At 31.8% G+C, this 12,560-nt stretch overlaps 3 protein-coding genes across 4 annotated transcripts; all 3 read left to right on the forward strand.

Annotated features, from left to right (window-relative positions):
• The first annotated feature begins 79 nt into the window (after positions 1 to 79).
• LOC105143595 (uncharacterized) lies at positions 80 to 5,254 on the forward strand. Of its 2 annotated transcripts, none has more exons than XM_011052029.2 (3): positions 80 to 2,729; positions 3,059 to 3,190; positions 3,725 to 5,254. In XM_011052029.2, exons 1-3 carry the CDS (start codon positions 2,498 to 2,500, stop codon positions 3,904 to 3,906), a joined length of 546 nt encoding a protein of 181 aa, XP_011050331.1. In that variant the 5' UTR covers positions 80 to 2,497; the 3' UTR covers positions 3,907 to 5,254. The 2 variants fall into 2 exon arrangements, with proteins under 2 accessions (XP_011050331.1, XP_011050322.1); XM_011052020.2 differs by having other exon boundaries at positions 88 to 2,729; positions 3,686 to 5,254.
• Positions 5,255 to 5,381: 127 nt separating this feature from the next.
• On the forward strand, positions 5,382 to 8,772 carry LOC105143871 (uncharacterized). Its single transcript, XM_087410509.1, has 3 exons — positions 5,382 to 6,301; positions 6,369 to 6,466; positions 6,537 to 8,772. The coding sequence occupies exons 1-3, from the start codon at positions 6,103 to 6,105 to the stop codon at positions 6,744 to 6,746; spliced, it is 507 nt and encodes a 168-aa protein (XP_087266635.1). The 5' UTR covers positions 5,382 to 6,102; the 3' UTR covers positions 6,747 to 8,772.
• Positions 8,773 to 8,903: 131 nt separating this feature from the next.
• Positions 8,904 to 12,512, forward strand: LOC105143590 (lethal (3) malignant blood neoplasm). The gene is made up of 5 exons (XM_011052007.2): positions 8,904 to 9,320; positions 9,387 to 9,522; positions 9,640 to 9,771; positions 9,846 to 10,046; positions 10,133 to 12,512. The coding sequence occupies exons 1-5, from the start codon at positions 9,306 to 9,308 to the stop codon at positions 10,522 to 10,524; spliced, it is 876 nt and encodes a 291-aa protein (XP_011050309.1). The 5' UTR covers positions 8,904 to 9,305; the 3' UTR covers positions 10,525 to 12,512.
• The last annotated feature ends 48 nt before the right edge of the window (positions 12,513 to 12,560 follow it).

The following is a 12,560-nucleotide window of genomic DNA, read 5'->3' on the forward strand; positions in this document are numbered from 1 at the left end:
GCATCGATTGCTCGATTTATCTCAACGTGTAATTTCCTTAACGTAATTAATGCTACAAATTAGTCGTACCGTTTGAACGTTTACGATGATTATGAATTACTTGTCGCGAAACTGAGGAAGTTTATTTACCTCAAATCGTTTGACAATTATGGTTTACAAACACGCTTAGCGTAAGGAATCGGCGATGTACTCGGAGAAGAGAACGAGAAAGCCATAAACATAGTTAAGTGCACGGCATATACATTTTTGCAGCGTGAAGATTGACTTGTATACACGCCATCAGGCATACTGAGAAATAGAATCTAAAATAAAAGCATAAATTACAATTTTTTTTACATTTCCTATAAATATCTTAATCTTATTTTCTTTTAAAGATTTATGTAATGCATTATAACCACTTAATTGTTTACCATTAAAAGAAAATAATTATTGATAATAATAAATTTTTATTGATATAGCTTATAATCATTTAGGAAAAGAAACGTCTGCTTATAAATATGTATATGTGTATATATATATATATATATAATATCAAATATATTTCAATTACTGAAGATAAAAAAAGATCATAGATGTTTCTTGAAAAGATAAAAACTCATGACTAATTAAAATGCAAAAATGAAGCATCGATGCAGCAAACGTAGTCTTTAAATGAAAATTGGAAGAAGCAAAGGAATAGTAATCCGTAAATCTAAATGCGATACAGATCAGGTTTAACGTTTGTATTTAATACAGTCTTGCTTTCGCGCTCTCTGCTCGCGCCAGTGTAAAGGGTTGAATTTTTAGTCCTTGAAGGAATCGAGACTCGTAGGAATGGTTAGGAAGAAGGGGCATTCTAAGGTGGGGAGAGGAGAGTAATGCATTTTTACAGCGAATTTTATTTTCCAAGATGGTCGGCACGATGCTCCCTACTTCTTCCCTCTCTTCGCTCCTTCCGTACTGGATTCACTGAGCAAAGACGATGCAATAAACCTGTATTGCCTTTCTTACTGTCTGCCTAGCTTACGGTGCGTCCACAACGTTTAATGCAATTTATTACTTTATCGTTTCATGTAATGCTATTCTTTTTAACAATTTTGTCGTCGGACATTTTTATTGTCTTAACGCTTGTCTTCAATTCCTGAAATATTAATACATCTTTCTTACGTTGCAAGAAAGAGACATAGAAAAAATTGCATTGTAATTTTTTAATAATAATTTTGAGCATATATTTTATATATTTACCTTATTAAAAACTTATGCTGAATTAACTTAACTAACTGTAGATAAAGCTGTCATAGATAGAGAATTGTTAAAAAGTGCACTACAATTTCTTTATAATAATTTTAAACATTTTTTTATGCTTTATTTATTTAACGGGTTTATCTTATTTAAAAATTAATATAACTAGCTAGATAAAGCAATATTATAATCTTTGTCGGCTTTGTAACAAGCGTATCGAGGTAAACCACATCGATCATCGACCATGACTTTTCTTTGAGCTACTTACTAAAGCCAGACGGTTAATGAATTTTATGACGCACAATACTTATTCCTTGTAATGTCTCGTTATGAGGTCAGTCAGCAGTTATGTTAACTTAGTCAGGAAGCACAGTGCTTCGTTAAGCACGGCTGTTTGCAGTAACGTTGCACGCATAAGTGTTTACGGATGTTATGCGTTTAGCAGATTGACACGACGGTATCTAGGAGAATAAGCAGTACATGAAAACTAGTCTTAAAAAATTTATCTGCATATTATTGGCAAGTGGATTTTAAACAGTAAAACGTTTCTTGAATGGAAATTATAAGTGTGTGCTCGAGTGTATGTGTTGAGAAGAATTTCATTGGAAAATTATGAAGCAATGCGTTCCAACTACTCTTAGTTCAGCCACTCCTTTTCAAGGTGATGGCTATGCGTGAACGGTCGTTGCACGATGACCATGACAGTGATATTACATGATAAAAAGTGAAAGACGATGATACGTATGTATTAATTCTAAAAGTTTCCATTATCAAAATGTAGCCTTACTTAAATGAAGAGTCTGCTACAAAAAAAATGAGATTTAATAAATCTTATATTAAAAAGAAATTTTATGTAAGTCATTAATTGTTGCAAAATATTCTCGAGCAATTATTAGTTAGGGATAATCTTTTATCGTCTTTTATCGTCGTGTAATTTTATTAAAAGAAATACGGAATGTTAAAGAAAAAACTTTCCAATATTAGAATGTGGATCGTTATTCTGTGGATTCTCTGAGGTGTTTGTAAAATCGGTACCTAAGAGGAATTTAAAAGAGGTGCGCAGAAAGTCGACGCGCAGCGAGCGCAATTCTCTTTCGAGTTCGAACCGCTCGGTTAGTTGGAGGGAATCATACGGTTGCTCGTGCGAGTCCGAATAACACGTATTTTGTGTAGTCCGACTCAGAAGGTTTAGGAGAAGACAGAGGGAAAAAGGTCAGTCAAAAGAAAAAAGATCGTCAGTGTCGATGAGTCCGGGTGGTGGTAAACCGGTCTGAGAATGAAGGCGATTGGCCAGATCATGGCGTACGTGCTATTGGCAACTGCATTTACAAAAAATATGTTTGCAACAAGTGCCACGAACATCAAATTTTCAAAAGACAGCAACAAAATTGCACGGTACAATACAACGAAATTAGAAATGATCTCGGATGCTGTAGCGCTTTTGAATTCTGACACCGATGGTCTTCGAAGTATCCTAGTTAACATATTTGAAAGCAAACCAGTTCAAGGTAAGACATATTTTCATGTTTATTAATAAAAAAAAAACGTAAGTAAGTTAAAAAAGTATTTTGCGGTTACAGAATCAAGATTTGTGATTAGAAATGTGATTTATAAATACTATTTTTTTGGAATTATTATATAATTATTTAAAATAATATGTATCTACAAAAGTTATGGATATATCCATTTATAATAGTCTCAATAGAGATTATATATTAAAATTATATATATATACATATATAAGATTATATAATGATTCAAAATAATATTTGTCCATAAAAAGTATGGATATGTCTACTTATAACAATTTTAAAATTACATTAAAATTGTTATGCAGATCTTGAGTCCCGCACTTTTGGGGGAAACAAAAGATTTCAGTTCATGCTGATGCCGATGATGTACAAAATGGGAGTGATGATGACAATGTTGATGGTAATAGCAGCAATCTCAGCGAAAGGACTTCTTATAGGTAAGCACCATTTTTTTCCGTATACATTACGAAAAGTGTCACCCGCACGAATGTATAACGGTTTTATGACTACCTTGTGGATAGCGTAACCTGCATACATGATTAGATAATATTGCTAACCTATTTACTGCATATGAATTCAGTATTCAAATCAATGTTAGATTTACATAAGAGATTTTTTTATTTATCCAGCATTTCTTATTTATTAAATTATTTATTTATTTTATTTAAAAAAGTTCTCGTCTAAGTATGTTTCTCATTAATATCGATCAATCATTGGACTTTATTTTCCATCATCGCGAATAATAAAATCTCGTTAACAATTGTAACTTGTTGACAATCGTAGACTTTTTTTTATTACAATATTTATATTTATTTCTCGACTAGTTTGGTTTATTTATGTATCAGTAAAACTTGATAATGTGAATTAAATTTTACATGATTTTTTTTCCAATTAGTAAACGGAAGTCTTATTCTGCTTTTCACTACTTTCAGGCGGTATATTGCTACTATTTAAACTCAGCACCTTTCTAGCGAAACTTCACTCAGGCTGGCACGCACCATGGCCATCACCACAACCATGGCTATCACCGCAACCAGTTCACCTGCACGTTCATAACGCTTTTCCAGTTCACCCACACATGCACCCACAAATATACCAAAGCTGGGATTCAAGTGGCCCCGCATATGAGGATCAGTATTACTATAAAGGATAAAATCATACATTAAAAGGACGATTTTGCTGTATCTAGAATATATAAAAATTTAGCTATTAATTTTACAGATTTAAAAATGATTTTGTTAGACCATTAAAATAATTATGTAGGATACTCAAACTTTCTAGAATATCAAATGGTTTCTAGAATATCAAAAGTTTTTGTAATGTTGTTTAATATACTTCAGATTCTCGCTCTAATTATTTTGATGGTCCAATAAAATTATTTTCAGATCTGTATTTATCTAAATGTTAACACATATTTCAGACAAAATCGTTCTTTTTTCGCATATAAATTATATATATTCCAACCAAAAGATTTATACTGAAAAGTCATTTACGAAATAATGGTCATATCAAAAGGCATAATAGTCATCGATAGAAATTACATTTATATAATTTCTGAGATAATTTTTGTCTTCTTGTACTAATTTACTCAGTGATATTATGAATACCTGATTTCTTTGGCTATAGATGTTAATATTTACGATGGCACACTAAAAGAAACATTTAGTATGAATAATTATTATTTTGTTCATATGTGAATTACACAACTTTCTTATTTTAAATTTAAAAAACTTTCTTATATATTTTAAGTTAAAAAGTAAGGAAATTTCCATAATTCATATCAATAAAATAAATGGTTATTCATATGAAACATTTCTCTCGGTGCATATTTCTCGCCATCCAGACGCTATTTATTGAAAACACACACACACACACACACACACACACACTTTATAAGAAAAGAATATCAATTTTACGAATACTCTCTACATTTTTTTACACTGTGATGCACACAGAGTGACCGATTTCTTCGTGCATTTCATTATAAATTAAATATATGCAGATATACCAAAGGAATTTTCTTAAATATAATTATAAGTTCGTATAGAATATAAAAAAACATGAAATTCCTTTTTTAAAGGAAATATAAATAGCGTTTTTATAAATATGTAATTATTTATTAATAACTTATTATGTACTATTTATTAATAATTTATTATTCAAGTAAAATGTTTATTACACATATGTGAGATGTACCACACGATGTGCCTTCAAAATACGTAAACAAATCAGATAATATCCTATGCACATTGCATGACAAGTTAAATGAAACATACTTTCTGTAATTATCTTCATCAAATAACAATTATATAGAAAATATCAATTTGGTCTCTAATTATGAAAAATATGTATAACGTAGATCTATATTTCAACAGAAAACGAAAAGTATTTATATATTTAAGAAATACACACATACCTCATGTTATAAATAAGGAAATGTATTTACGTTACATTGGATTTCCCATAATTTTTTATTGTAATATATATACGTATATGAATTACACGATGAGTTTCTTATATCTTTTTATTGTAATATATTTATAAATTCTACATTTATTTTTAGACTTGTATATATTTATTAATATCTCGTATGTTTTCTATTTCTGCTTTTTCTTTTACTTTTTCTAAGCCGATAAGAAATCTTATATTTTCTCCAAATTAAAATTTAATTTTATAAAAAATACGATTTTTCTAATAGAATTTTAATCATTACTAAAATTTATGTTTATTAATGAAAGAATGTAAGCGAATCCTGGGCAAACTATTCTAGTTTATTCCGATGTAAATAGCATTCTCTAACGAGACCCAGTTTCCCGATCCAACGATCGGTGTGGGGTATCTAACGAATAAAAAAGTAAAATATCTCTGCTGCGCTTCGCGTAACGCGGTGCAGTCTACATGGCAAGTGAACAGAAGACACACATATTGGAAAGCAAAGCGGTATTTCTAAGAGTTTTCTTCGGTATCTTTACATTCGTGAAATGTTAACTTTAATTAAATGTGAACAAATCGCGAGTATTATCACTGACATCGTAATGAATTAGTAATAGTATAATATAAATAATTATGGTGAATGTTGTATGAGTGTGAATCTAACATCGTATATTACGTGATTTTACACAGCACAAGATAATATATTTGAACGCAAAGTAAGTTACAAAATAACTTAGTATAATAAATCTTTATTAAATGTTTCTTAATTTTTACATACAAATAATTATAAAAAATATATGGATTTATTATTTTTTTACCTTAATATTATAGATATAAATTTAATAAATATAATTATCAGGAATACATCTTAATTTTCAATACGCATATTTCAATAAATCATTGTAAATTCGAGGACATGAATGGGACCAAGTTCTTCGTTTGCATTATCTGGTTGGTAACATTGTCAAAACTATTAATTCGCGCTGAAGAGAGATTGAACAATTGTCAAATCAACTTCAACAAAACCCAAAATTTGAAGATCTTTCCAGGAATCAAGTTTTTTTTAAAGGACAGTGAAATCAGTATTCATGTGAGAATTCACGACCTACTACGAGGTATTGACAGTACTTTATTTACTTTTGCATTTTACGTTTGAAGAAGATTAAGATCTCTCTTCTTTAGAGACAGAAATGCAAACTGCAAGAAGCAAAGAGGAGAAGAAGAAGAATCCTTTACAGAGACTTGGATTTATGATGATGATGACGCCATTTATTATGCAGGTTTCATGTTTATTAATCTTATTATAACATTTCCCGCTAGAACAAATGATAAACCTGTATCTTATTTCAGATACTTTCCTTACCGGGCGCCATAGCGAACGTTAAATTATCACTTCTAAGGAGTATTATGGTGGCGCAGTTAGCAATTGCTATAATGATCTATAATTTAATTAAGAGTTCGCAAGACTCGGAAATAGTGGTGGTTCATAAGCCGTATCATCATATACACTATCGTCATGGTTTTCCCGATGACATTGAGGACGAATGGTTTGGTAGATAAAACATACGAATGAGTGATATCAATAAGAACAATATATTTCTCATGATACTGCTATGGTTTTCCAAAGCGACACATTAGAAAGTACGAAGAAGACATCTGTGATATAGAGATCGTAAAGCGCGATGGAAAATTTATTTTTTAAATTTTAAAATTATTTATATGTTTTTATATAATTATTAAATTATTTTTTAAATTATTACTATTATTATTATTATATCTATTTAATTATTATTATTATTTATATTTGTTAAATTATTTTTCACAGTTATATATATATTTTTATTTGTGAAAAAAATGTAACTCGCATACGAGAAAATATATTATTGGTCTTTCGTCGACTGCGTACTCACCTGTCCGCCTTTTTGCCTCGTATTGAACAGACAGACTGCCAATATCAAGATGTCGGCTGACCTACTTTGGGCTTCCACATAACGGCATTTTGGTCCAGATTCTCACATTTGCGTGCAGATATACTCATTCACGTTTTCTCATTTCTCTCTCGGTAAATTCGACATCGAAATCGAAATGAGAATTCCATCGCGCTTCTCGTTGATAAAAATATTCTTGCGACAGCGGAAACGTAAATGAAGTTCTTATGCGCGAGCAAGAGGAATGTATAAGCTAATCATAGCGTAAATATCGGAAGTTTCGTCAACGAATTGAATCTTCGAGACGTCGATATTCGCTATGCGTATACGTGCCAGAAACCCACCTTCCGCGATTGGTATTGTTGGTATGCCACGAGGATCATCGTTCCTAAATCGATACCTCGTAGTACAAATCAGATCAGCATGCCGTTTTCTGGACTACAAAATGCATAATGCACCACGCGCATCCGATAAATAAGAATCGAACATTCGCTTATCACAAACTGCCTGAATCGTGTAAACATAGGATTACGTGAAGGAATTTAGATCTCTTTTATAATTCTCCAATAATTCGATTCCACAAAATGGAAACTAGTTCCTAATTCCTGTTCCAGATTACATCGGAAAAGTCGAACGATTGATGAATATATTAGACTAGTCGGAAGAAGCATTTTATTGTGCACAAGTTTCACGATTATAAAAGTTTAATATTCATTGTACATTTTTAAATTGAAAACAGAATTTTCTCTCGCAACTTTATCGACTCAGTTAAGGTATTTGATACTTTCTACATGTCTGATCGTACTGTGCAGTTTTGAACTACACGACGTGTCTAAATTTTGTCTTCAACATTGTAGCTTACCGTGATTTGTAATATCACTTTCGATGATTATTTGATTTCTAATCTTGTCAAATCCAATGCGTCATATATTCAGATGAAATTTCAGATAAAATTTTCACAGGCACAAATTTCGAATCGTCGCCAATCACCTGCGAACGACCCTGACCCTCAATTTACCGTAATGTTCCATTTACGGTATGGGCGATTCATTATAGTTGGACGATTAAAAACAAGAAAAAGATCTCCAATCATATAATGGTGATATTTTATCAGATATTTTATTGGTTGATATTTTATCAGAGCAACCTTTCACGATTTTCTCAATCATTTATTTTAGTCAAAGCAAATCAGATGTTAACGAGATTTTCTTAGAATATGTCGTATATACTTTGCATAATGACAAGATTCTGCTGACATTATTCGCAGTGTCCGATTAGCTAATCTATGTGCATTGAATGTGCATTAATTTATTATATTCAGCATCGTCCAGCACTCTCAACAGCGTTCGCTTCTTATAAGAAACAACCATCGATCTGACAGCGTTATGTGTGAGAAGATAAAACGAAAGGTCATCTAATAAATACACGCTTGTATCGTGATCAATGTAAATGTCTCTTCGTGTCTGTTAATGTCCATTAGAAAAAAAGCATTATTCTATCTCTCAAAAAGTCATTTGTGTCATCAATAGCAATTTAAATTAATTCTGTGCAGTAAATTTCAATTATTTTGACAGAATAGTCAATAAAATTTAGTTAATAATAATTTAACTTAAGTTAAAGAAGATTTAAATCTTTTTTGTTAATAGATATTAACAAAAGGAGAGGAATGTGAGAAAATTAAAAATTGTATTAAATAAGATAAAAAACGTTTATACTATGTGTTACGTTTATACTAAACAACTTGCATAAAGTCTAGATAAATATTTATCGTTTTCCCTACCTATTTGTGACTCTTATAACCCTCTCAAGTAAAAACGTCGCCATAAAATTTAATGTTATGTCACAGACAGCAATATTTTATTTTACAGCGGAGATTGCAATCTATAATCACGATCCACTCGATTCACGATCCACGACCATTAATGATAACCGTGCAATTATCTCCCAGCCGAGTCTGCAAAATGTGTGAAAGCATCTGCCCACTGAGAAAAACGTCAAAGGCCTCCCGATTTTTCCGTCTTGTCCCTTTCACACTTTCCTCTTCTCCCTCGTCGTCAGATCGTTTCATAGATAACTCGCGGAGAAGACGAGAACATTTTTCTCGCTTATTACGTCACCACTGTATGCTCGGAGGATTCGCTCCTGCCATCATTCAGTCGCGCGAACTCGAAGCCGCAGGGATCTTCGCAGGATGTCGTCCTTCATGGTGAGGATCCAAGGCCGACGAAGGAAAATACTTGTTATCATACGATAAAGCACACGCGATTTTCAGTTGCAGAGGAGATGGTGCGATCTTCTGTGTCTGCTGTGCTATCTGGTCGCGCAACATCGTGCCGTCGCGGATGATATCAGGCCTTACGAGTTCTCCTTCAACATTGTCGATTTTCAGCATAGATTTGAGAAGAAAGGTATATCAATTGAAAAAAGTGTCGGGCGACATTCTTATTATTATAAATAATTAGTGAATTAAATAATTCTCGATAAATAATGAGATTAATGACGTTTTTGTGTATTTCTTTGTTGAGACGCCGAGGGACTCATTACCGGGGAATATGGCTTTATCACAGCCGATGGTGTCTACCACGAGACTGGATATAAGACCGACAAAAATGGGGATTTTATTATCACAAAACAAAGGAACCGAAAAATAACGAGTCGTAAGTTAAGTGCTTATTGAAGCGATAAATTTTATGTATATTCCGCTCTGAACGTTTCATCTTGGTTTAACAAGTGAAGGACGCGCAAGAGATATTCAAGGATAGACCGGAAGCAGCGAAGAAATTAATCGAAGCCATAATGAAGGCCTGCAGCGACTGTAAAATACCAATAAAGCAAGAAAACAATCGACCAAAACCTGTGAAGACAGTCACGGAATCACCGCTGCAGAAGAAGATGGAGCCGATATTGAAGCGGATGATGAAGATATTAACAGGTAGTACAAAAAAGAATAAAAAAGAATTTGTGAGCCTTAAATTAGGTAATATTATACGTATAAATTTACACTCTTCAATTTTACAGTCAATACGTCTATTAAGAGTTTCTCAGAGGAGAAAAATAAGTTTATCAAAAAGGAGGACATCACGAAAAGTATGGTGCGAGCTGCGAAAAAATTGCTATCCGAAGAAGATAAACTCACCGTGAATGATCGAGTCCTGGAGAAAATGGCAGACGATCTGTATTATCAGTTCAACTATACGATAACGTCGCACGGCCATCACGAGGACGGCTATCGCAGCGGAAGGAAGAACGGTAGCTATCGGTCTCCAAATAAAAATGGTATCGACACACAAGTGAGGTATCTGTCAAATGAATTCGGGCATCAGCCCAACATCACGTTCGTTCCGCAGACGTACGTGGCTGATGAGAAACACGGTCTCAAAGGATACTCGTTTCGTTGGTATTGGTCGTAAATTCGCAACTTTATATAAACTTTATAACGCGATTTTACTTTAATCAAGATTTATTACTTATAAATATGCTAACATTTATTTAAATAGTATGAGCCACGTCTAGAAATGCATAAGTTTCCATTTTTGAGGTTTATCATTACTTGAGACAAAAATTTATTACGCATAAAAAATAAATAATTCATTGAGATAAAAATAATTATTGTAAAATATATATGAATATTCTGATAATTTCTTGTATAATATAAAATAATTTATTTTCGAAAATGTAATTTTATTCATTATTTTTTAACTATCTTCTGGACACGGCATTTTCATAATATGCATTTACAAAAGTAGATATAATTTAGATTATGTTATATTACAAATTCAAAATAAATGAAAATATTACAATATAAAATCTTTGTAAATTTACGCGATTTCTTTCATTATTTATTTGGAACCTTCGATGAACACCAAAAATAAGTCGTAAAGTATGCGTGCGATCATTCTTCAGTTTCTAACAGGAATGAAAACGATATGCAAGCAAAAATGTAGCCAGAGTAGTAAACTTGATTAAGCTAATCTGTAATTAGGAATATCATTAAATTTATACTTTTTTTAATTTTCTACGAAAAAAAATGAATAGTTATTATAGTCACATAAACGTAATAAAACTATTGTTTATACATATCCAGTAAGAAATAATAATGGAATCGACATCGAATCGATGGTGATTCGACGTCGAAAGCATCAAATCGACGTCGATTCGACATCGATTTCATTGTCATTTCTCACTGGGTATGTATATCGTTTGGTCAAGTATTTGTTACTTTGCATCAACCAGATGGTTCGGAGATCATTATTAGAATGACTCGAAATTCATATTCGAGGGATAGCAAACCGTGATGAAACTGTCACATAAATAATAACGAGATAACGGTAACGATAGTATAGCTCATGAGGTTGACATTTCTGATAAAGCATGTTACACTCAGTTTGCATGGTTATCCTTTTTCTCGAATTATGCGTGTACATATCAGAGATGATACTTTTTTCTCCGCATATGTAAAAAAAATTAAATAAAAAGAACATATTAAATGGCTGATTAAAGAGACCTTTGCGCGGATAAATCATATTTTGTTTCATTCTGACAGATTACATACAATTTTACATATACGCAATGTAATATTTACGCGTTACTACGTTTATTACATCACGTAATTGATGATTAAAAAGCGACGCAAGCAAACGGAAAGGGCGAATGTAATCATAGTGAAAGGTAAGGTGAAAATTCTTGAATGATCAATGCATAATTCACGAAACCGGCGCCTCTACATGTTCCGGGATTGTGTTAATTAACAGCGCAAAAGCCATTGAGATACGTTGTGATACAGTCGAGTTGCCACAACGCGCACGTGACAAGGCTCTGAATTTTTGAAAAATGAATTACTATTCTTGTGATAATTAAATGAACGTTAAATGATATTTCAATTTTTTCAGGTTTGTAGACAAGATACTTAAACAAATACTGTATACGAGATAATTAAATATAAGATAATTAAATTAAACCAATTAAATTCGATAAGAAAATATAGAGTGATAAATATTCCGATATGTGAGAGATGTTCAAAGATATATTGAACATGTACGATCGGAGATTTAGGCATTTTTCAAAAGCAGCTATTTCTTTCTATTTGATTCTTCCTTGTTCTTGAAACGACAATAAAAGTCAAGAATTGGGTTAGCATGTGTAGTCGAGCAAGTGAAATTTTTGTAGTCGGTCCATGTACTGTTAATCGCGTGTGCCAAGTTGCTCGTAGATTTAAAAAGAAATCGTTGCCATATATCACAATCCGAATTTTTTGATCGTTTAATTAAACTTACTCTTTTTTCTTATTTTTAGAACTAAAAAAAAATAAAATTAGTTAAATTGAATTTAAAATTAAACTATCCGGAAAAAAATGTTATATGTATAGACATATAATTATATATAAAATATGTCAATTTTTTATACAATTATATATATATAATTATATATAAAACATTTTTTTCCGGGT

Source organism: Acromyrmex echinatior, chromosome 10 (assembly GCF_024713525.1).
Source record: "Acromyrmex echinatior isolate Ae372 chromosome 10, ASM2471352v2, whole genome shotgun sequence".
Classification (NCBI taxonomy): Eukaryota; Metazoa; Arthropoda; class Insecta; order Hymenoptera; family Formicidae; genus Acromyrmex; species Acromyrmex echinatior.

What these genes read in the sequence shown, in the direction of transcription:
- LOC105143595 (XM_011052020.2), top strand. Translation starts at nt 2,498, where the DNA reads ATGAAGGCGATTGGCCAGATCATGGCGTACGTGCTATTGGCAACTGCA. An exon ending in TGAAAGCAAACCAGTTCAAG is followed by an intron (nt 2,730 to 3,058) that starts GTAAGACATATT and finishes ATTGTTATGCAG; the next exon opens with ATCTTGAGTCCCGCACTTTT. An exon ending in AGCGAAAGGACTTCTTATAG is followed by an intron (nt 3,191 to 3,685) that starts GTAAGCACCATT and finishes CACTACTTTCAG; the next exon opens with GCGGTATATTGCTACTATTT.
- LOC105143871 (XM_087410509.1), top strand. Translation starts at nt 6,103, where the DNA reads ATGAATGGGACCAAGTTCTTCGTTTGCATTATCTGGTTGGTAACATTG. An exon ending in AATTCACGACCTACTACGAG is followed by an intron (nt 6,302 to 6,368) that starts GTATTGACAGTA and finishes TCTCTTCTTTAG; the next exon opens with AGACAGAAATGCAAACTGCA. An exon ending in TGACGCCATTTATTATGCAG is followed by an intron (nt 6,467 to 6,536) that starts GTTTCATGTTTA and finishes ATCTTATTTCAG; the next exon opens with ATACTTTCCTTACCGGGCGC.
- LOC105143590 (XM_011052007.2), top strand. An exon ending in GAACCGAAAAATAACGAGTC is followed by an intron (nt 9,772 to 9,845) that starts GTAAGTTAAGTG and finishes TGGTTTAACAAG; the next exon opens with TGAAGGACGCGCAAGAGATA. An exon ending in GATGATGAAGATATTAACAG is followed by an intron (nt 10,047 to 10,132) that starts GTAGTACAAAAA and finishes TCAATTTTACAG; the next exon opens with TCAATACGTCTATTAAGAGT.